Source organism: Drosophila eugracilis, unplaced genomic scaffold (assembly GCF_018153835.1).
Source record: "Drosophila eugracilis isolate 14026-0451.02 unplaced genomic scaffold, ASM1815383v1 contig_649, whole genome shotgun sequence".
Taxonomy (NCBI): Eukaryota; Metazoa; Arthropoda; class Insecta; order Diptera; family Drosophilidae; genus Drosophila; species Drosophila eugracilis.
This window is the reverse complement of record NW_024573535.1, coordinates 1,423,097-1,444,484: the sequence shown is the minus strand read 5'-3', so window position 1 is coordinate 1,444,484 and position 21,388 is coordinate 1,423,097. Positions and strand designations below refer to the sequence as shown.

General features: G+C 40.2%; 4 protein-coding genes across 5 annotated transcripts in view; 3 read left to right on the top strand and 1 right to left on the bottom strand.

Moving 5' to 3' along the window:
• The first annotated feature begins 497 nt into the window (after positions 1–497).
• On the top strand, positions 498–2,595 carry LOC108109635 (activating signal cointegrator 1). The gene is made up of 6 exons (XM_017218211.1): positions 498–645; positions 702–1,341; positions 1,430–1,896; positions 1,959–2,080; positions 2,138–2,332; positions 2,392–2,595. The coding sequence occupies exons 1-6, from the start codon at positions 578–580 to the stop codon at positions 2,460–2,462; spliced, it is 1,563 nt and encodes a 520-aa protein (XP_017073700.1). The 5' UTR covers positions 498–577; the 3' UTR covers positions 2,463–2,595.
• A 150-nt stretch (positions 2,596–2,745) lies between these two features.
• LOC108109679 (migration and invasion enhancer 1) lies at positions 2,746–3,223 on the top strand. The gene is made up of 2 exons (XM_017218272.1): positions 2,746–2,780; positions 2,841–3,223. The coding sequence occupies exons 1-2, from the start codon at positions 2,755–2,757 to the stop codon at positions 3,100–3,102; spliced, it is 288 nt and encodes a 95-aa protein (XP_017073761.1). The 5' UTR covers positions 2,746–2,754; the 3' UTR covers positions 3,103–3,223.
• Positions 3,224–3,386: 163 nt separating this feature from the next.
• LOC108109677 (cactin) lies at positions 3,387–5,721 on the bottom strand. Its single transcript, XM_017218267.1, has one exon. It carries the CDS (start codon positions 5,639–5,641, stop codon positions 3,485–3,487), a length of 2,157 nt encoding a protein of 718 aa, XP_017073756.1. The 5' UTR covers positions 5,642–5,721; the 3' UTR covers positions 3,387–3,484.
• A 512-nt stretch (positions 5,722–6,233) lies between these two features.
• The window catches only part of LOC108109678 (mannosyl-oligosaccharide alpha-1,2-mannosidase IA), a 62,002-nt gene continuing 46,847 nt past the window's right edge, over positions 6,234–21,388 (top strand). Inside the window, exons 1-2 of one of the 2 annotated variants that reach the window (XM_017218270.2) lie at positions 6,234–6,430; positions 8,134–8,977. In XM_017218270.2, the coding sequence (XP_017073759.1) occupies positions 8,342–8,977 (636 nt within the window). In that variant the 5' untranslated portion in view covers positions 6,234–6,430; positions 8,134–8,341. Of the gene's footprint in view, positions 6,431–7,059; positions 8,978–21,388 lie in introns of those variants that run through there. The other variant, XM_017218269.2, reaches the window with a different exon arrangement.

The following is a 21,388-nucleotide window of genomic DNA, read 5'->3' as shown; positions in this document are numbered from 1 at the left end:
AGATAAAATCTATAATGATTTGCCTCATTTTTCAATATCATACATTTATGTATTTAATCTATGTAAACAATGCATTCATAAATACTACATCTAATGTTCAGGTTTTATTTATATTATTTACATATTAATCGAATACAAGTCAGACTTAAATTAATTTCATTCAATTATATTTGCATTTACTTATTAAGAAATAAATTTCCATTTGAAGATATGATAAGATATTCGACCAATATCAAATATCTTAGGGTATTTAAAAGTGTTATGAAAATTTAATCACATTTTGGAACATATGGTATAAACAGTGTTGGTTAACGATTGCCGTATTTAACATTTAAATTTTCTACAGTAAATTTATAAATCATTAACATAAAAGTAACAAACCTTTAATAAGAAATGACTTATGAAATTTTCAAAATATAATTATGTTTTCATAGTTAGTTTTTAAGAACCTGTTTAATCGGTAATCAGCTGATTTATCGATATCGATTTATGTCGATATCAGCCTGCGTTGCTGTTCAAAGTAATTTCACAAGTGTTTTTTAAATTTTTTTGGTTTACTCCATTATTTGACTGCAAAATGGAGAAATTCGTGCAGGACACGCTGTCCAAGTGTCTAGACTGTGTGGTCACGGATCAGATGATGTCGTAAGTGGCGGGTATATCCAAATAAATTGATTTGAAATTAAGCAATTCTTTTGCAGAGCCATATTGAACATCAAAGATGACTATGAATTCGACAGTTACTTTGGCAACTTGTTGAGCGAGGATAATGAGGAGCATCGCATGTTTCTGCTGAATTGCCGCCGCATGTTATTGAGTGGGAAACAGCCGCGAAACAATGGCAAAAGTCGTTCGCCCATCAAACAAATGCCGCTCACATCGCCGGCCAAGGGCCCAAATCAAAATCCTTCCCAAGGGGCCAAGGGAAAATCAGGGAAGTACGTCAATCTATATGCCAGCGATGGCCGAGTCCAAGGAGACACTATACTGTTGAAGGGCCGAAGGCATTGCGATTGCCAGGCAGCCCAGCACAAGCTGATCAACAATTGCCTGGGGTGCGGTAGAATCGTCTGCGAACAGGAGGGCAGCGGCCCCTGTTTGTGCTGCGGTGATCCTGTGTACACGCCCGAGGAGGAGCAGCAGCTGGCCAAGGTGGCCAGGGAGAAGGGCGGCTCGAAGAGCGCTCCAAAACAGGGCAAGAAGTCCGGAAAGGAAAACGCCAAGGAATCCTCCAAGGAGGGGTTGGACAAGGCCCTGGCCCAAAGGGATCGTCTCCTGGAATACGACAAAAATAGTGAGAAGAGGACAACGGTTATTGACGATGAGCTGGATTACTTCCAGGTGGGTTCTATAATTATACATAAAATGGGAAATCTGGGAAAGAAATAAGAATCTTCTATTAAGGCATTCACAAAATAACCATTTTCAGGAAAATTCCGTTTGGCTCAGCGATGTGGAGCGCGAGAAGTACGAAAAGCTGAAGAGCGAAATGCAGGAGATGAAGCACGGCAGCCGGCTGAAGCGCAAGATCCGCGTGGACTTTGCTGGCCGGGAATTGCCAGAGGAGCCAACCATTTCCAAGGAGTACGAACAGCAAGTAATAAGTGAACTGGCGGCGGTTTCCAAATCGTCAGGTGGCGCATCTAACTGGAGTTCATCTTCGATCACTGGCCACTCAGCTTTGGCTCTCGCACCTAACTTGGACATGGCCAAGCCGCCGGTATACAAGGCCAGCAAGGAATCTAAGAGTTGGCCAGCTCCCACAGCTGCCAGCGATGGGCTGGAAAGGATCTACAATCGAGTGCAGGATAAAGAACTGCTGGAAATGCAGGACATGCGACAGTGCTTGTCGATGCACCAACCATGGGCTTCGCTGCTAGTGGCTGGCATCAAAAAGTGTGTAGCTGTTTAGTCAGTTTTCAAGATTTCTTATAATTAATACTTTTTTTTCCCAAAAGGCACGAAGGACGAGTGTGGTACAGTGAACATCGTGGAAGATTGTGGATAGCTTCCACCTCCAAGGAACCGCACGCCGAGGACATTGCCCAAATGGAGGGATTCTACAAGGTGCTCTACGGGGGTAAGTTTATACTATTATACAACAAAGATAAATTTTAACTTTTAATATATTTTCCAGACCCTGATATCAAGTTCCCCACTCATTATCCTACTAGCAGCTTGCTAGGCTGCGTCCACGTGGACAGTTGCCTGCCACAGGAGGAGTACAGGGATGCATATCCCAATGGAGAATCGGAAAGCCCCTATGTTTTTGTCTGCACCAAGCCAGAGCAACTGAATATCCTGCTCCCGGTTCAAGGCGATCACAAGATATGTACGTGGCTTAAAGACCGCCAATTTTAGTTTCTTGTATTAATATCCTTTAATTTCCAGATGAACTCCCGCTTAAAACCCACACGGCCGCCTGCAAGACACTGCTTAGAGCTAGAGCTAACAAGGGTTAAGCCTTGGGTTCATTTTCAAACACATTCTTATTAGTTTACTGTCAGAATCGCTTTTCTGATTAGAAAATCTTCAAAAATTGTGAATAATTCAAATTTCTCAAAGAAATAAAGTTTAATTTATGAATGAAGAGTATATAACTGGTGTTATCGTTGAAAAAAGGTATAAATATTATTTATTCAATATATCTTGTAATTTAATTATATTTTTTCAAGTGTAACGATAAACTCCCGGTGTCGAAACGATAGCGATACTTTTGTGACAGCTGTTTTTTGTTTTGATTACTTTTATGTAATGGTGAAAGTGGAGGTAGAATACTGGTAAGAGGCATCGCTTTCAGCCACAATTATGGTGAATAACAGTACTTAACCCTCCTGCAGTGGCGTCTGCAACTTCAGGGGACAGTGCCAATTGCTGCGCGAATTCTTGCTGGCCTCGTCGTCCGATTTGGACATAACATGCCGCCAAGGACGCCGAGGAGCCTTCGAAGTGACAATTGATGGGCAGCTGGTGCATTCAAAGCTCTCCTGCCTGGCATTTCCAGAGCATGCCAGTGTCCTGACCCAAGTTCAAAAGGCCGAACGTGGAGAGCCTGTGGAAAAGGTCCAGGAGCAGCCCATCAAGGATTGCAGCGTGATGTGATGGGTGGATATATATTTGTCTTAAACTAAAGATTCTACCAAATATGTAACCCTTAAATATAACTGTGATACGAAACTTCGTGTAGAAATCAGACTTATAAAGTTGACTACTCCAAAAATGATCCAGGTCTTCGACTGGCAAAAATGTGACTTAATTAGTTTATGAAACAAAAAGGATATGTATAGCAGAAATTAAAGATACAAGGAGTATCTTCACCAATTAAGGATCTTTCAAATGATAATGAGCGATTACAAATCGTATAAACTAGAGACTTTTTTCGACGATTTATGTTCTTACACTTTATTTCGACATAACAAAGGCTACAAAAAAAAAGAAGTTTCAGGTCATCCACGGTAAGTTCTACACATCGCCAGCCAACCTTTCACCGCCTGTAGCGATATCGCTTGAAGTGGAACCACAGCTGGAAGATGTTGTTGTGGAACTGACAGCGGAATCCCCGCTTGTAGCTAAACTCCCACTCCCGGTTGACGATCTTGAAGGCAATATCCTCGTACGGCGGTCCGGTGTGGAAGCGCAGCACAGCAAAGTCCCCGTTGTCGGCACAAGGTGTGAGGAAGTACTGCGGTGTCTGCGACTTATCCATCAAATCCGGATAGAATATGTTGAATTTATAGCCTTGCACGATCTTGGGCGGTGGATTGTCCATGTCATAATGCGTCTGGTTGTATTTGTTCCACTCGAAACCGGTGTGCACGCGATTGAAGTAGCGCGGCTTGCGGGGACGGTATTTGTCGGTGGCCAGTTGAGGCACTGCATCAAGGGTTGTCTCCACACTGAACTCCGCCTCGTCACCCTGCATTCCCTTCCTGGCTTCGTTGCGCATCCGCAGCTCCTGCGGCGTCAAGTTAGTGGTGTCTACGCGTTCTGGGTGAAGGATAAGCAGACGCGCTCTCTGCGTCCGCCGCTCATCATCCTCCTCCTCGTAAAGGGCTCCATCTGTCTCCGGCTCGTCGTTGCCTTCGGATTGCACTCGTCTGCCAGTGAAATCCTCTTCGCGTATGTAGCGCGGACTATAGTTTCCTGCTTGGTAAAGGCGCACTGCATCGCGCAGCTCCCTGAGGGGATCATCTTCTTCCACTGGTGAGCTCTCCCCATTCTCAGGGACGTCAATGTCTTGGGTTTCCATCTGCTCTTCTTTGACTTGCGATGCCGTCTCCTCCTGCGTCGCATCATCGTCATTCTCCCGCTTTAAAAGCAACAACTTCTCCCGTAACAAGGCCTGATGACGGTCCCGCAGACGAGCTCTCGCCATGTGAGCCTTGAGTTGCGAAAGCAGGCTCTCCCAGTAGCTGATGTCGACGCCGTCCGCCCGTCCACTTATTTTGGCCTCGATGCGCTGCCTCATCTCCTCTAGCTGCTGGGCGTTCTTACCCTTGAAGATATCCGCCACATCCTTGACGACAGCCTGGTGAATGCCATCCCTTCGCTGATTCATCGAACTGCTTTCCGCATTCAGCTTCTGTTGCCGCTGCAGTTCATCTTGCACAATGGTGATCATGTCGTTCCAGAAATCTATGTGCTTTCCTTGCTCCAGCTCTTCGTAGACCTTTATATCCACCAGTAGGTCCTCCAGCTCTTCCATGGGCAGGCCGTTTAGCAGAACATAGGGCTCATGCATTTGCATTTCGAGAGAATCCTCGAGTGGCGCATTTCCAGCGGCCACATATTGAGCGAGGAGATCAATGGGTTTGGCCCGGCCATCGCGGATGCGAATCTCACTGCGCAAGCGAGCCTGTTCCAGGTGAAACTGATCCTCCTGGCGCTGCCACTCGCGGAACTGTACTGCTTCTTTGGCCCGCTGCTGCATCATAAGATCATCTTCACGCACCTGCCGCTCCAGTTCCCTCTCCTGCCGCCGTTTCTTCACCTTTTCCAGCTCTCTGCGATTTTCCAGCTGCTTTTGCAGTGACAGAACCTCTACGGTTTTGGTGGAGAGATTGGATAAGCCTTCTACCTCCAGCTTCTTGCCCCAGTGGAATGTAGAGGTGAGATTAGAATCGCCAAAGGGGTTGTCCTCGTTGGAATACGTCTGGTATTCGTTGTCCCAGCCCATTCGCTCACGACGCCGCTGCTCCTTGGCCTGCTTTTCGCGCAGGCGACGGGCACGCTTCTCCTCGGGTGTTTCCTGGGCCTTCAGCTCTTCTTTTTTCCGTTGGCGTTCTTTTTGCTCGACAAGACGACGCGCCTCCAGGGTTTGGAGCAACTTCATAGAGCTTTTGGCCAACGGCGAGCGAGGGCCTCCGGACGCAGAGTTGGGTGACGAACTGGATGATGACGAGCTGGAGGATGAGGACCTGCGCCTCCTGCTCTTGTGCTCGCGTTTTCTGTCTCTGCTCTTGTCCTTCTCCCTGTGCCGATCACGCTCCTTATCCTTGTAGTCCCTGCGGTCGCGCTCCTTTTCCCGCTCACGATCGCGGTCCCGATCTCTGTTCCTGCTGCTTTTTAGATCCGGACTGCGATGATCTCGCCGCTCACGACTGCGGCTGCGATGGCGGGACTTGGATTTTTCTTTGGGCATTCTTCTTAAGGGGTTAAAGGGACGAAATGAGGAATTGTGAAATTGTTTATTATTTATCAACCCTAACCCGCTTCCGTATTTGGTCACACTCGTCAAAAAATGGGTAGAGTTACCAGATGATACCGAATGCTTTAAACCCAATTCTCTCATCCAGCCCTGGTATCCACCTAAATTTAAATGCAATACTTTTACAATTTACTTAGGTTATAAGTCTGTGTATTTAACATATCAGAACTATATATTTTCCGAAATTATGAAATTAAAAATATGATCATTGATAATTGATTTAATGTTATAATAAACGAATGAATCTTTATAGTTTTAAAAATAAAAAAATTTAAAAAATATATTAAATTAAAATTTAAAAATAAGGCAAATTGGATTGCATTTAAAGAATTTTTTATACAATTAATTTATTGACTCTTATAGAAGTTTTACTTTACATTGATTGTAAATTGTATATTTAAAATTCATTCTATAATCCATCGACTGCGAAAAATGTGCCCGCAATAATATATCTGGTAAATACCCTACTTGTGAAAGTACTACCATATTTATTGAAGTCATGGAAAAACAGACAAGCGGTAGGCGATAACAAATCGATTATTGCGGGCGGAAAAAGCGGCGGGCACACTGCGTGGATGCCTCAAGCTGTTTATTTAGTCGTCTCGAAACTCAAAAAAACGTAAATTTTTCTGAATTAACCGCGGTTACCGAAGACGGCTCGATGGTTTGACAGCGTTACTGCGAATCGGCGTTCGATTTAAGCGAAAATTATAAAAGTGGCAGGTGAAATAGTCGTATCCCCCTCTCGCTCGCACATACATCTCTTCCTTCGAGCGAAACAACAAAAACAACAGCAAGAAGCGGCTGAGGTGCGAGTGAGATGGTCAACCAAGGGGATAGGAGGAGAAAGGAGAAAAATCCAAATCAAAAGATTCATCCCTTTTTCTGCTTCCTCTCTTTTATCTTCTCCTTTCTCCCATTCCCCCATCAGCTGTGTTTCTCTTTTCTTCACGGTTCTTTCTTTTTTTTTTGTTTTTTTCTGTGATTTTTTTCGTACGGTTGTTTGGCCATCTAACGGTATTCCGTAATAAATGTTATTGTTGTCAGCCCGTTTTTTGTTGTTGCAAAATATTGCGTGTTTCCCTCCGCCCCCTCTCTCCGTTCATCTCTTCCCGTCTCTTTCTGGCCTGCAGTTCATGCAAGACAACGAAATCGTGATTTATTCTAGATCTCGAAAGTATTAAAAACGCAAATACACCGCAAATAGAACAAAGTGAATGTTGATGTTGACTTGAAAAAAATCATAATTTCAAGCTTAAGTGAGATCTAAAAATTAAAGATAAAGTGAAAAAATGAAAGCAAATATGAACACAGCTTAAAAACAAAATAATAATTTGAAAATATTTTTCAGATGTGATAAATAACTAAAATTAATATGCAAATAGACTGTATTTAAGTGCCGAAATGTGGCATTCCATAAAATCAAGTGCCCGTTCATTTGAATATTAAAAACTTACAAAATAAGTGGATACTAAAAACGAACCTTGAGTAAAGAGAACAAATACTGATATGATATACAGCTTTAAAAATATGTTTTTATCATTTATGTATACTTCGGGGAAAAACGATTCCATTTTAAACTTTTATCAAAGAAAAAAAATCTTGGTGATTAAAATTATAATAAATTATGCCAACGCACTAACTAACTAATAATTATGAGTGGACATATATTGTATATCATAATTTAAAACTGAGAAACTATCTAGACATTTTTGGACCTTAAATTCCAGTGTGCTGTGTGCAAATTAGAGTAGTTAATTAAAATGCTAAACGGGAAATTGCAATGCAAAATCACGATTTTTGCATTGCCACGCATAAACGCCTGTCTGTGTGTTTGCCACGTTTTGCAGGTGTGTGTTGCTGCTCTTCTTCTTTTGCCACGCAGCGACATCGCCTCGAATTACCTTTGTTTTTTGTTGGCACTTTTTGTCTGTGTTTTTTTTGTTCCTGCATTTCGTTTTCATGTCGTGTTCCTTTTTTAGGCGTATAGGTGTGTCCGAGTGTGTGTGTGAAAACAACCAAAAATAGCCAATAATAACAATAAAAATGCACTGCTGGCGAGAGAGCTTCAGAAGAGAGAGCGAGAGAAGAAGAGGTGAAAGAGAGAGCCGGCAAAAGTAAAACAGCTGAGTTTAGCCTATTAAAAAGATTATTTAAGTAAAAAAAGCTAGCATAAAAACATAAACAATACCTAAAATTGAATAAGAAATAAAAAAGAATGTCCGTGTTAATTATCTTCTGAAAATCCAGTGATTTGAAAGCCTTTAAAACTTAACAATTAATAAAAATAATCTAAAACAAAGTTGTATTAGCTTCCCCAATTTTATAAAAAATACTATTTAATATCTCTTCAATCACAATACAACAAGATCTAAAGCAAACAATCGAAAAGCTAACTAACTTCAAATTTTTCATTAAAAACGCAGCATAAACTTCATTACAAAAGCAACAAATAAAAGTCTCCCGCAAACAAACAAAACAACAAGACTCCTGGAAAACAGAAAACCAAACATTAAATGCCCGAGAAGACTACAGTGAAACAATAACAAACAACCCAAAACAATCAGTTCCATAGAGTTAAAAGATAACGACAGGATAAAGCCAACCAAATAAAACAACAACCACAAATCCATCATGTATCGCATCAGTCCAATTGGACGCAAATCGAACTTCCATTCGCGCGAGAAATGTCTGATTGGACTCGTCCTGGTAACGCTGTGCTTCCTCTGCTTCGGCGGCATCTTCCTGCTGCCGGATAACTTCGGCAGCGATCGCGTCCTGCGCGTCTACAAGCACTTCCAGAAGGCTGGCCCAGAGATCTTTATCCCGGCCCCTCCTCTTGCCGGCCACGCCCCCCATCGCAGCGAGGATCCGCACTACATAGGCGATCGACAGCGCTTGGAGCAAAAGATTCGGGCAGAGCTGGGCGATATGCTGGATGAACCACCGGCTGCAGGTGGTGGAGAGTCAGGCGGAGTGGGAGGTGGAGCTGGACAATTCCAGGCACTTGCTCAACAGGCTCAAGCCCCAGCTCCCGTTGCCGCTCTAGCGGATCAGCAGGAGGATCAGGAGGAGGGCCAGCACGCCGCCATTCCTGTTCTGGCCGCTCCAGTTCAGGGAGATAACGTCGCCAGTCAGGCCTCATCACACCCACAGAATCCTCCGCAGCACAACCAACAACAACAACTGCCATTAGGAGGCGGTGGCAACGATCAGGCGCCGGATACACTGGACGCCACGCTGGAGGAGCGACGTCAGAAGGTCAAAGAGGTAAGTGCTTTGCAATCGATATCTTTAAAGACACGTCTTGGGGTGGTTTATAGATCGATGTGATAAAGTACCGGTGTTTTTGTTATAATGAATTATCAACTTAATGTTTTGTATGGCAGGGGAAGGAAAAAATCAACTGAAAAACCAGCATTATGATAATGTAAACCGGATCTTATATCTTAACTGCATTACACTTTCTCAGGATAAAAATCTTATCTCTTTAATGCTATTTAAAGGAAAATCGTATCCATATCTCTTATTGGATTATTTAAGGATTATCAGAAAATATTGATATTAATATTTCTTGAAGTTTAGACTTTCATTTCATTAACAATATCTTAACATATTGATAAATAGCGATCTCGATACCGCTTTTGAGTGCCGGAAAATATTGAACTCCCGCTGGGGGTTATCGCTCTGTCTTTCCCAACTCAGCTCGATTTCGCACTCGTTTCTGTTATTTTTTCCGCGTCGCCTCTTTTTCATTGCTCTAATTTGGCTCTTATTTATTTTATTTCTCAGCCTGTGTCGTTTTTTTTTTCTTTTTGCTACTGGGCAACGTGGGCAATTATCAGCATTCCGCTATTTGTGTTTCCTCTGCTGTCGGCCGCATGCCTCCGACTTGGTCGCCCCTTGCTGGCCGCTTAACTTCCGCGACAATCAGTACCGACTAATTGTTTATGGAGACGACGTCGGTCCAACGCAAAGAATGTCGCCCCGACATGGTCTTTGCCAATTCGGTGAAGAGATTTTTTAGTAAAAGAGTTTATGGGTTCCGGAAATGTTACAAAACTTCAAAATGTAGTTATATTGGATTCGTTGTAACGTATGTGAAAGTTATAAAGAAAGGTTGCTGGTCGTGTAAAGTATATATGTCCAAGTCATGTTCGTGTGTCCATTTGTCCGTTTTTAAGAGTCAGAAAGCTAAAATCATATGCCATTAGTAGGTATTGAAATCAAAAACTAATAGAGTTTCTAAATAGATTCGGAAAAGCATGAGCTAGAATATTTGTATAACCCCGTTCCAACCAATTTCTCCACGAAGAACCCATTTCCCCAGTTGACTGAACGCATCCATAAATTCCATAACCAATTTGCAAGTCCCAGCTACGTATATCTTACGTGTCTAGTTTTTTGCTCTGCCTTGCTTTTGTTTCTGTTTGATTCCACTGACCCAGAATCTCTGTTTCTGGCCTCCGGCGGTGAATAGAAACCAAAACCAAAATCTGCGGACTAATCATTGAAATCAACGGGCAGCGGCGAAACTACTCAAATGTGAAGATCGCAGGGACAGCAGATAATACTGAATTAAAAAAAAAAAAGAGAAAAAAAACTAAAGAATCTAGAATCAAGCGCTGATCGTCGTCGTCATCATCATCGCCGCCTTCGCTTTTGTTTTAGCTTCGCCCGGGTTCCACATTATTTCTCGTTCTAATTTATGGCTCTCTGAATATGTGGAAATAAGAATTTGCGCCCAGTAACAAGAGGCAAATCAATTGAATTGATGTTTCTTGAGAATATCGGTGTGTCGTGACAGCTTAACCTATTTCCCCGGTGTGGGTTTTACTTTTAGCCAATTTGAATTCAAATTCAAGTGAATTGCATCCGAGATTCGATCGGTGAACGAACGAACCTCGAACCTCTGCCATTAATATCTAGTTTCGCTTTCAACTCTGGCTGGCCAGCACATAAAAAAGTTTTTCGAATACAAATATTTCAGCTCTTGGCTGCTGGCCTTGCCTGAGGGCGATTTGATCCCTCAGCTTTTACTGATTTTTTTTTATCTCCGTTTTGCTTTTTTGTATCTTTCTTCTTTATCGAAACTTGAAAATTAGAGTGAAACTCGCTGTGGGTTAAAGAAATGGGCAATATATGATCAACGATCGTTGTATAACAGTTGAATAAATATTTTTAATGTCTTCAAAAGCCTCTAAATAGTCATTGTTAGTTATTATTAATTGCAAAGATGTATAACAGATGTTTTTGGGGCACTTTAGATTGTATGTTTTGGGTATTAAACTTTGTTAGCATAAATTACTTCTCTTAGGCAGAATACCTTAATACTTACCTTAAGTATTGCTGTTTTAAGAAACTAGTTTATTTGCGTATATTGTGGATTAATGCTAATATGAACAATGTTATAACCACTAGTATAACAGTTTAATATAACAGTCGTAAAACTGTTATACTATTCCACATCTTCAAAATGTGATGTATGATCAGTATTGTCGAATGTATTTACCATTGTTCCTAATATAACAGTTAATTTCAACAGCCTTTAAACTACAATATCCTTAAACATATTCAAAATGTGATAGTACTTTGACAAATATTTAGCATTATTACTTGTAAAGTAATTTAATCTAACATACTTAAAACTGTTATACTGTTATACATTTATACTGTTATACTGGTTATCATATTTGTAAATATATGTAGAATACCACTGAACCTTATTACCAGTAAAATAGTTATCATCATAGACAATTTGAATAAGATTTTCCCGCATATTTCGTTACATAACAGCTCGACCTTGAGTTCGAACTCATAATTGTATATTAGTTCAGCCCCAAAACCGCTTTAATTGAATCAATAAACCTGACGACGGCCCAAAGACCGATGGTTCGGTGATGGTATTACAAGCAGATGACATGTGACATGCAATTGTGCAACGGACAAAGGTTGATGGAAATTTGAATCACTACTTAGTTTCAAAGTGCCACTCAGTGTCCATCTCGCTCGCACCTGCACCGGCTGACAGTTCTCGAGCGGCACTCAGCGAACCATTAAAACACGCATTAAAAACCCATCATCAGCTGGACTGGACAATCTGTTCACTGACCATATAGTAGCAGTCACACAAAGTATCAAAGTATTTATAATTTCAGTATAATTTTCAGGGCTAGTTGAGCATTAAATTCGTGTTGCAATTGCAATGGTTTTGGCCCGGTTTAACTGCTTAACTGTAATAGGTAAAAGAGATTTACTGATAGACCTAAATGGTAATAATTAAGGGGGAATTATATACTATACTATATATCTTATTATGATTCACTCAAAAAGATACGTAACTACGTGACCTGATATATCATATATAATATAAACTTTACATCGATTTGTTCTCTACTCTTTGTATTGGTAAAATGTCTGTGTTAGTTCAACCTTTCTATACGAGGGGCCCAAGTACCTACTATACAAACTGTCCTTGACCAAAAAAGTGAGACCACGAAACGGAGCATAGAAATTTCCAACATTTCTATTCATGCCACCAGTTGCTGATGGTCTTTGGGCCCGAAAAAGTGGGCTGGGGCGGCCTTAGAACAATGTTGACCCATTTGGGTGAGGTCTCTTTGTTAATTTAGTCATTGCGTGGATATTTACATTGAGTGCAGCGGCGGGCACAGTGAAGTTGGTCCAATAAAAAGTGATTCCCATTAGTCCCATATATATTATCTTATCCACTCTTTACCTTAACGGGTTAAATTGCTTTCATTCTGGGAATTTAGATTTCTTAACTTTATCTTTTTTAATTAAGAAATTATGACTTAATATAGATATGATTGATAAAGGAAAATATAATAAAATATTCAAATATTTTTGTTTTTCTTTTGATAAAAAATAAATATAAGTTGGTAATTGTAATATAAATATTAACCTAACACATTTATTGTTTATTTCTGAAATTAGTTAGTTATATTTTCTAGTACCATATCAAAGAGATGTGTAAATATTAACACTTTCTAAGCTCTTGAAACGAACATTATTTATGAACTTAACAGAGTATTTAACCCACTGTGCCGGTGGTCTTAACTTTCTGTGTGGCTGGTGGTACTTCTCTACCATTTTGGGGCTCGGCTTTCACCGAATATCGTGCTGGGCATACAAAAACCTAGCGAAATGGAGGGGAGAGAATAAAGAATAGATTCGGAATAGAAGCAAATGTGTCAATAACCAAGCAAACTTCCAGCGGGCATTTTGGGGCTTGCCACAATCGGTGGCATTATTCCGTTGACAGGGAAAACCGGGGAGAAAATGGTTATTTAGCGAGTTGGCTGTTTGGGTGTTTGGGTGTTCGTGTGTGTTAGCATGCTACCCATTATCATGTTTATCGAGCGCAACAGTTGTTTTCTTTCTCCTTTTTTGTTTTTTTTTGTCGAACATTACATTATTGAGTACCGCAGATTATTCAGGAAGCCGCCCATGATTTTATCTAACCCCCAGGGCATTGCAAAAACTAATGCCCAGATAGAGCAATTTGGGTTTAGTTTTAACTATTTGGGATTTATGTATCCAAGTTTAATGATAGAAATGAGAACCATTTTTGTTGGCAAGCACAATTATCTGCTAAATAGAAACAAATTATGGAATGTGCGAGTAGTTTTGGAAGATATGTATATATAATATATATATCAGTCTGCTGGTAATTTTAAAACGTATGTACATTGTTGCCTCTCTAATGTTTAAAAATAGCAGAAAGTAAAGGCTTTTTGAATTATTTTCTAGACATTCTTAGACAATTGCTGACAGCAGACATGAAAGCTTTGTCAAAATATACATATAGCTTGTAAATTTGTAAATAATAATAATCTTCTTAACAAAAACTCTTACCGAATCATATTATAATAAGCAGTAAGCAAACCGCAGCAATAGATATTAGTTTAAGCTGACTGTCTTTCGATTTAATGCATATGACAGTGGCTTTCAGTTAATACCACGTGTGCCGTAATAATTATACCCCACTTATAAGGCAGTTGAACTGTGAAAACATAATAATTTATCCCACGTATCAGGTTTTTCAACTCTAGCTGAGAGCAATAATAACGCAAATAAGACTTTAGAAAGCTTTGGCAACTGCAGATCAAATGAACATTCTGAAAGTACGAATTAAGACCAGGCTGACCTTTTCGATCCCCCAGCATTTAGCAGTTGGAATGTAATACCCATCTCGAAAGTGGAGAGCAAATGGAGAACCTTTCCCCAACATCAATCGTTCTCGACTAAAGAGCCGAAGTTGAATCCGAGAGAGAAATACTTGGCTTCGGCTTGTTCCATTTTACCATTTCGTTCCGCTGCAGTTGTTGCTAAGCTCGTTGAAAGCTTTTCTGATTTTTTGAGAGCTTTTCAAGCTTACGTGTGATTTTTTTGGCGCCAAAATATATTGATGAACGGGATTGGTCGCCTGGTTGGGGAAGGGTATTCTGCAGGAGTCCTTGAGTATATTAATGATGTTTGATATTTGAAAGTAGTTGTGATACTGTAAGGAATATATTTCTTAAAAGATTTAACTTAACTTCTTATATAGCAGATCTTCCATTCAGTGAAATTTAATAATTTAATAAATTTAAACTTAGAAAACTATTATAATTACCATAATTAATGTTATTAATAGATTTGTTTATAAAGCTATGGTATATTTTAGATTGTACTAATGTTCTACATTTTTAAAAAGTAGATAAAGAGTACAGCGCATTCGTCGCTGTCCTTTCTTTCTTCCCTTTCCTTCGACAGCTCTCGACTTTTCGATTTCTGCTCGTCTCTTCACTCGAACCAAGCCGAATCAACACGATTCGCCTTCGGCTTCACGTTCGGGCTTCGGTTTCTGTGGGAATTACGGGATGAAGGAGTGTGCCCGGAGGGGATGGGGGAACTAAGCCATACTGTCTGGCTGCTCTGCAGCTGATATTTTAGCCACCGCTGCTGCTGCTTTTGCTGCCTTTGCTGCCGTTGCTGCTTTTACGCTGCCCTGTGGACTTGGGCTTCTTGTGGTGCCGTTCGGTTGCGGTGCGTTTAATGTCTCGCCTGCGCTGGAAGCGTCAACTCCTTTTTTGGACGCGCCACGCGTCGTATGCGCAACGTAGCACGTATACGCCACCGTAACGCCACGGACTATTTACGTTTTTTTTTTTGGCATTTGTTTGTCGGCATCGACGGGCCTACGACAACCCGCGTATTCGTGTTGCTATTGGTGCTTGTGTCTGTGTGTGCCATGGTGTACGAGTATATGCCTGTTTGCCCGTTCGTGTTTGTGTTCAAGGCTACACCTGCTGCAGGTGACTGCAGATGCAGCTGCAGCATCCGCTGGCTACTTTACTGCCGATACGTGGACAGTGGTCGCTCGCTAATTGCAAAAGCTGCGATTCGGGGATCGCTTAAATCTAATTCTTACTTTAACTAATTCTAACTTTAAAATTGTGATAAATTCGTTGCTTGTAAAGTCACCAGACCTAGAAATCACTTATATTGGTCTAAAAGTAAAAGTATGCAATGAAATATTTCAACTTGCTTAAGTGCATCCAACCCATTTCTGCAGTTCTGCATTTTGAAATGAACTACTTCGTATTTGAAAGGTTTTTAAAGAAGATTTCAAAGTCTAAAAGTTTTGGACATTAAGTAAACCGAAGACTGAAAGGAATTCTTTGTCTTTTAAGAAATTTCTATATCGACTTTTGTACTATATTTCGATATGTTTTTATGAATCCGAAATCAAGTTATCCTTATCCTTAAAACGTGCATATTTTCATGTGGTTCATGATTAGTTCTTGAGATAGTTACCATAAAACTAACTAAGATTTCTAGAAATAGCACAATAAGTTTGAAGTTTTATAATTAGCAACAAAAATAAATTAACTTGTTTGATAAAAAATATAATAAAGTTTATATATTAAACGTAAAAACCCAAACTGATCGTCTAAGATCAATATAGAGATTTCCAGGCATATTCCCTTTATTGACCAAATGCTGTTAAAACTTTATTACCCCCATAAAATCCCTTTAAAAATACAATAATTGAAATATTAATTCAAATTAAACTAAATAAAAATCTTAGCCAATTAGCGAGTGACTTCTGTACTTACAAACTCATAAATTAAGTTGTTTTTGCTGCTGTTGTTCTTGTTGTTGCTGTTGTTGCAGTGGCCAAAAGAGGAAGAAGGCGAACTTATTGTTTGCTTGGCCATTAATTGTGGCCAACGCTGGCGAAGCGGAAACGGAAGTGCAATGTGTTGATGACACCATCGCTTCATTTTTTTTCGGTTACCAGTTTTTTTCCATATTTTTTTTTTATTATTTGTGTGCGCTTACATTGGAAAATGCATAAAAGAAAATTGTGGAAAAGAAGATACTTTCATTTTATTTCGGTCCCTTTGATAACCGCATTAACCAGCGATTTCTTTTGATTAATTTAACAATGTGGCGAGTTTCCTTAATTAATTTGCAGGTGAAAATGAATGCTAAAGAAAACTTTAATATAGTTTTTCGACTGTTTAATTGCGAAATGAATGAAGTTGGCAGAAATATAATAAAAAAAGATTCTTATTTTTGGGGAAGAAAACTGATTAACTTAAAAGGCTTAAAGTGGAAAGAAGTATTTCAGAAAGTCTTTAATATACTTTCCATTTTGTATTAAAAAACAATTTGTTTTCGGAATTTTTGCAAAAAAATCCTTCAACAGCTTAACACTTAATTACCAGATTCTTGGGTAGGAAAACACTCTAAGCATTATTATGAATTTTAATCAAGCGAAATTCCACTTAAAATTCTGTGACACAGTGGAAAAGCGTAGAGCAACTTTCAGTCCCTTGGGTAATAATAAGGAAAGCAGCAGGAAGAAAATATATCGAGGGAAATGGGGATACTCTCAGCAGGGTCTGACCGAAAAAAAATATACATATAAATAAGAGCTAAAACTAAATCCAAAAACTCGCGCAGCAGGCAAGAAAAATTCTTCACACGCGCGAAAATTTCGCAGCAGCAGTAAATAAAAAAAAAAATTGAAAAACAAAAAAGGGAAAAGGTGAAGGGGTGAAGAGGTTCTCGGGCAACAGAGATAGCTATATAAAATGTACGAAAATAAAAACACGTTGGAAAATTTCACATAAAAATCTCGGTCCTAGACAAACTCTGCACGGGTTTCGCCTTTGTTTGTGTGTGTGTGTTGGTATATGTGTGGCCACAAGGGGTTACATTTGACTACACACACACACACTGCTCACGAATACACTCACACAGAAGCGGCTTTCACGCATTGAAAGTAACGCATAATGCGTCATTTTTCACTTGAGCAACATAATAACTAGGCGAAAGACAGCGAAAAAGATGGTGGAATATGTCGGTGAAAATTGCGGGCCGCCCTGTATACAGTAAAAGCCCTTTAATGTGGTCTTAGCTTTCCCTTTTTTGTGCAAAAAAATGAAAGAATTCCAATTAAAAGTATGGCCGTTTTTGAGCTGGAAAAGTGAAGAGTGAAAGACGACGTGATAATCATAATAGCTAAGGTCAGGACTTCGTTTAGATCTTTTCTACACTTTCTGCCTTGCTTTTGCCAAATATCCTGGAGAACTTCTTCTTCTTTTCTTACCAATTTCATGCGAATTTCTGGCCTGGCAAAGTAATAAACAAATTTTCCGGTAAAGGACTTCTGCTCGAGAGGCAAGGATAATTTGTTTTCCAGTCGAAGGAAGGCTTTCAATCCACCACCCCCCTCAAGATATCCTACGAAAGTGCATCTTTAGGCATTGCATTTGGGGCTAGACAAAGGCATATCATGTTCTTAGCCAACCCCACCTCCTTTGGGCCAAGTAGTGTGTTTGTTTACAGGCAACTCGAGTGCACTTAAGCGGTGATACGAGCGGGAAGAGCGTAGAAAATGGAGAAAAATGCGGGGGTGAAAAACGACAGAAACGGGAAAAAAAGAAAGCAGAGAGAAAAGTCGAGAGGATAGCTAAGACCCAGACACTCCACTTGATGCTGGCATATGTATGTTGGATAAAGTGGTGGGGAAAAGTGAGGAAAAACTGTGGGGCCAAGGAGCCACAAACTTCGAGGTAGAGATAACGAGGAATTTGAAGAATTCCCACCTCTCTTACCGCCGTCTCTCTCTCTCTCTCTCTTCCTGGCGAATCATAAGCTGTCTTTGCTTTCCCATTGCTGCGACTGCCATTGACCTGCCCTAACATTTTTCCCATTTCCCTTTACCAGGCAACTTCACCCATTTATCCATTCACTCACTTTGACACGACTGATTTGATGTCGGGGGCGAATTTACATTTATTACTTCTCGTTGTTTTAAGATGTGTTTTTTACAGGAATTTTTGAAGGAGAATGTTGAAAAAATATTTGTTTATAAACTTGATTACTAGATCTTAACCTAGGGCAGCATTTTATAATTTTAAAGAAATTTTATATAAATAATTTAAAGGAAATATGAAAAGAAATTGGTGTAAGTTATGCCTCCAAAGTCAACAGAAACCAACTAGAAATTACTTTAGACTTTCAAATTTAAAATAGACTTTATTAAATGTGATTTCCAACCTCTCTTTCCTGCTAGTTAAAAGAAATCTGCTTGATATATATCGAAACTAATGGTTATTCTGGCAAGAGCTAGAAATATTTTTACATTTTGCTGTCCCAAAGTATTTCTGCTGATGAGTACTGGCTAAAAAACTGCATCTACCACTTTTTAAAGACCTTTTGGTGTTGTGTTGAATATTTTTCCCTTTGAATTCTTATTGCTGCGGCACCTTTTTAGGTTTTTTTCTAGTCCCTTTTCCGCTTCCTGGTCTTCTTTGTTCCTCTTTGACTTTCTCCTAGTTGATTAATAATTCATTGGGCTTTCCACGCCTTTTCTTGTGTCCAGCCATAATTCTTGTGGCGCCGCCTGTTGGATAAAAAGCAAGCAAAAACGAAGGAAAAACAACAAACAAAAAAAACATACAATTTATTGGTCATGCAAGGAGTGGAAACGGGGTGGGGGGTTGGCTGACGGGAAGTACCTTTATACCCTTTTTTACCTGGACTTCTGCGGTGGGTTTTATGTATTTCTGTGTTTATTTTTATATACCTTTTTTTTTATCCTTCCCTGACAAACTTTTTCTGCCTTGCCATGAATTTTATTTGTGCCTTTTCGTTGTTGTTGTTCTTGTTGTTGCTGTAACTGCAGTCGAAGGCAAATTGTAAAAATCATTTGCTGACTTTTTGCCGCCAAAGTTTTGTCCTGAGCCCCGCCTGAGCCAACCTTCTCTCCCCCCTCTTGCTTGGCCTGCATTTTAATTGCAAAATCTAGTTTTATTTCGTTTCGTTTTTGGGGGAAAACTGTCTTTTTGTCGCCAGTCAACGGAATTGATGCCTCTTTTCTGGGCAAAAACTCTATCCTTGCACACAAATGTTGTCAAAATAATAGTTTTGGTTTTAGTTTAACTGCATTAACTAAAAATAATCAGTGGGAAATACAAATAACACAGTGTGATTTCAGTTTATATGAGCTTGGCAATACCCAATCTATCAGCTTTTAAGACTACTAGCCACTGCCAGTATTTTGGTCTTAGCCGTGGCTGTCTGTCTGCCTGGCCATCGTTATAAAACTATAGTTTTATCTCTTCTGCTAGATGGCTTCTGCCAAAGTCAGATGCGGCCAACACAGACAATCCATTTTGTCAGCCAACAATTGAAGCCGAATGCGGTTTTTCTTTCCAAGTGGTTGGGATTTCTTTTTCTCTTTTTTTTTTTGGTCTGTTCTATCTGGATTTTTTTTCCCCCTTTGAGGGGGCGGAATTTAAAGGTTGAGGGCACCAAAGCTGGAATGGCAGTCGAAAAAGCAATTAAGCGAAAAAGGTTGGCAAAATAGAGCAGAGTTAGTCATTGGAGTTCTTACAAGTTATCATAAAAGATCGGAAGTTTTGGGTGATAAAACTCAGCTACAAAATATTTGAACGAAAAGTAAAAACTTTCCATAATCTCTAAGTAAAGGAAAGACCCATAAATATACCCTATATTCCTCATGCAACTCACTGCAAGCTCGCACACAGCTAGTGCCGAGAAATAGGAACCTAGGGAGGCGCATAAAAGTATGCTAAATTATTTCTTCGCCAGGACAACATACATGTCAAACCTCCTGACGCAGCACAGAACACCACCTGAATGACAGGGGGGTGAACGAACAGGAGGGGGGGGGGTGTAACAAGGATCCTGCTGAAGGCTCCTCTTTATGGAGGGTAAAAACGGGCACTAAACATGTCCTGGCAAGCTGCCATCTCCCTTTATTGTACCCACACTACTCCTCCCCCACGCCCCTATCGAAGGACTTGGGAATCGCATTCTGCATCTGCCGATCCTTCGACTGTCTCCTCCTTCGGCTGTCAACAGTTGGCACTGACTAATTAAATCTGGCATCGATTTCTCACAAAAGTTTTCCATGCTTTTCACTTTTCACTTTTCACAGGCAGTGCGGATTTTTAGTCCTGCCAAAAGGAAGTACACTTTGAAATATTGGTGGTTACTTTGTGTTTGGGATTGTAAGATTTGAATTGCTTAAAAATATCAAGTAAAGAAATCTACAAAAATGAATATAATTTCTAGGGATAATCCATTGCCTATCCCTTATATGGACCCTCCAATTGGCATTGACTACCAACCAAGTACGACATGGTTTTCCGCCCCTTTCCCGAAAATTGAAAATCGAGAAGCGAATATCCAAGCTGAAATTAAAATGTTGTATATGCATTTTCCATCCGGGTGTCTTTCGTTTTGCGTTGTCAAATGCACAAAACACGACACAAAGGACGTTCGGTTTGGATTCTGGTCCTCTCGGCTCTTGTTATTGTTATCCTTGTGGTGCAGTTTTAATAATTCAAAGTGCCTGCAATAGACGGGCTGCTTACTGCTCATTGCCTGTCCGTCCTTGTCCTTTTGTTTGGCTTCGAAAGTCGCACACTGCACACGCAGTTCGTAAACGGCTAGGGACGGACTTTTGTGGCCCAGCAGGGCACATTACGTATACGCCCTCCCCTTGATACCCAACCCTTTGCCGGCTGGCAAATAAAAAGCGTAGCTAGCTAGGTAAGGTACGCTAGCAAGACGATGTCCAGTCGACGGAGTCCTTACGTTTGTCCTGCCAACGTCACGATCCGCATTTCAAGTGAATGTTCAACATTCAAAACGCTCCAAAGTCAATTGCTCAAAGCAAATAAATTTCCCATTGAGTCAGAATCAGAATCAGAATCAGTCGAAGGAGCTATGAAGAGAATGCCACCAACTTGATGACAAAGTATCCCAGATAAATGCCTTTACTTTTAGTAATTATTTTTGAAACTATTTCAGATATTTCTGTGAATTGCATTTTGATTTTAATATTTGAAGATGTTACTTCTCAAATCTCTCACTGAATCATTTATTCGCAGTAATGAATTCCATGCAAGGGCTCATTCGTGATCATCATTCATGAAAAATGAACATAAAGAAGTAAATATAAATGCCGAAATCTTCAAGGGGAACCCCTTCAATCTCAGGCGCATAATTATCGCCAAAGTAAAGCGACTAAAAAAGGGGCTAAAAGGGGGCAACTGTGCTGGGCAAATAGTTCCACTAATTAGAGACAGGTTGCAAGGACACGCGGATGCAGATGATGTCGCAGTTTGT

Coding starts and splice junctions, on each gene's coding strand:
- LOC108109679 (XM_017218272.1), top strand. CDS start 2,755: ATGGTGAAAGTGGAGGTAGAATACTG. Junction 2,781..2,840: donor AAAGTGGAGGTAGAATACTG/GTAAGAGGCATC, acceptor ACCCTCCTGCAG/TGGCGTCTGCAACTTCAGGG.
- LOC108109677 (XM_017218267.1), bottom strand. CDS start 5,641: ATGCCCAAAGAAAAATCCAAGTCCCGCCATCGCAGCCGCAGTCGTGAG.
- LOC108109635 (XM_017218211.1), top strand. CDS start 578: ATGGAGAAATTCGTGCAGGACACGCTGTCCAAGTGTCTAGACTGTGTG. Junction 1,342..1,429: donor ATGAGCTGGATTACTTCCAG/GTGGGTTCTATA, acceptor AACCATTTTCAG/GAAAATTCCGTTTGGCTCAG. Junction 1,897..1,958: donor CTAGTGGCTGGCATCAAAAA/GTGTGTAGCTGT, acceptor TTTTCCCAAAAG/GCACGAAGGACGAGTGTGGT.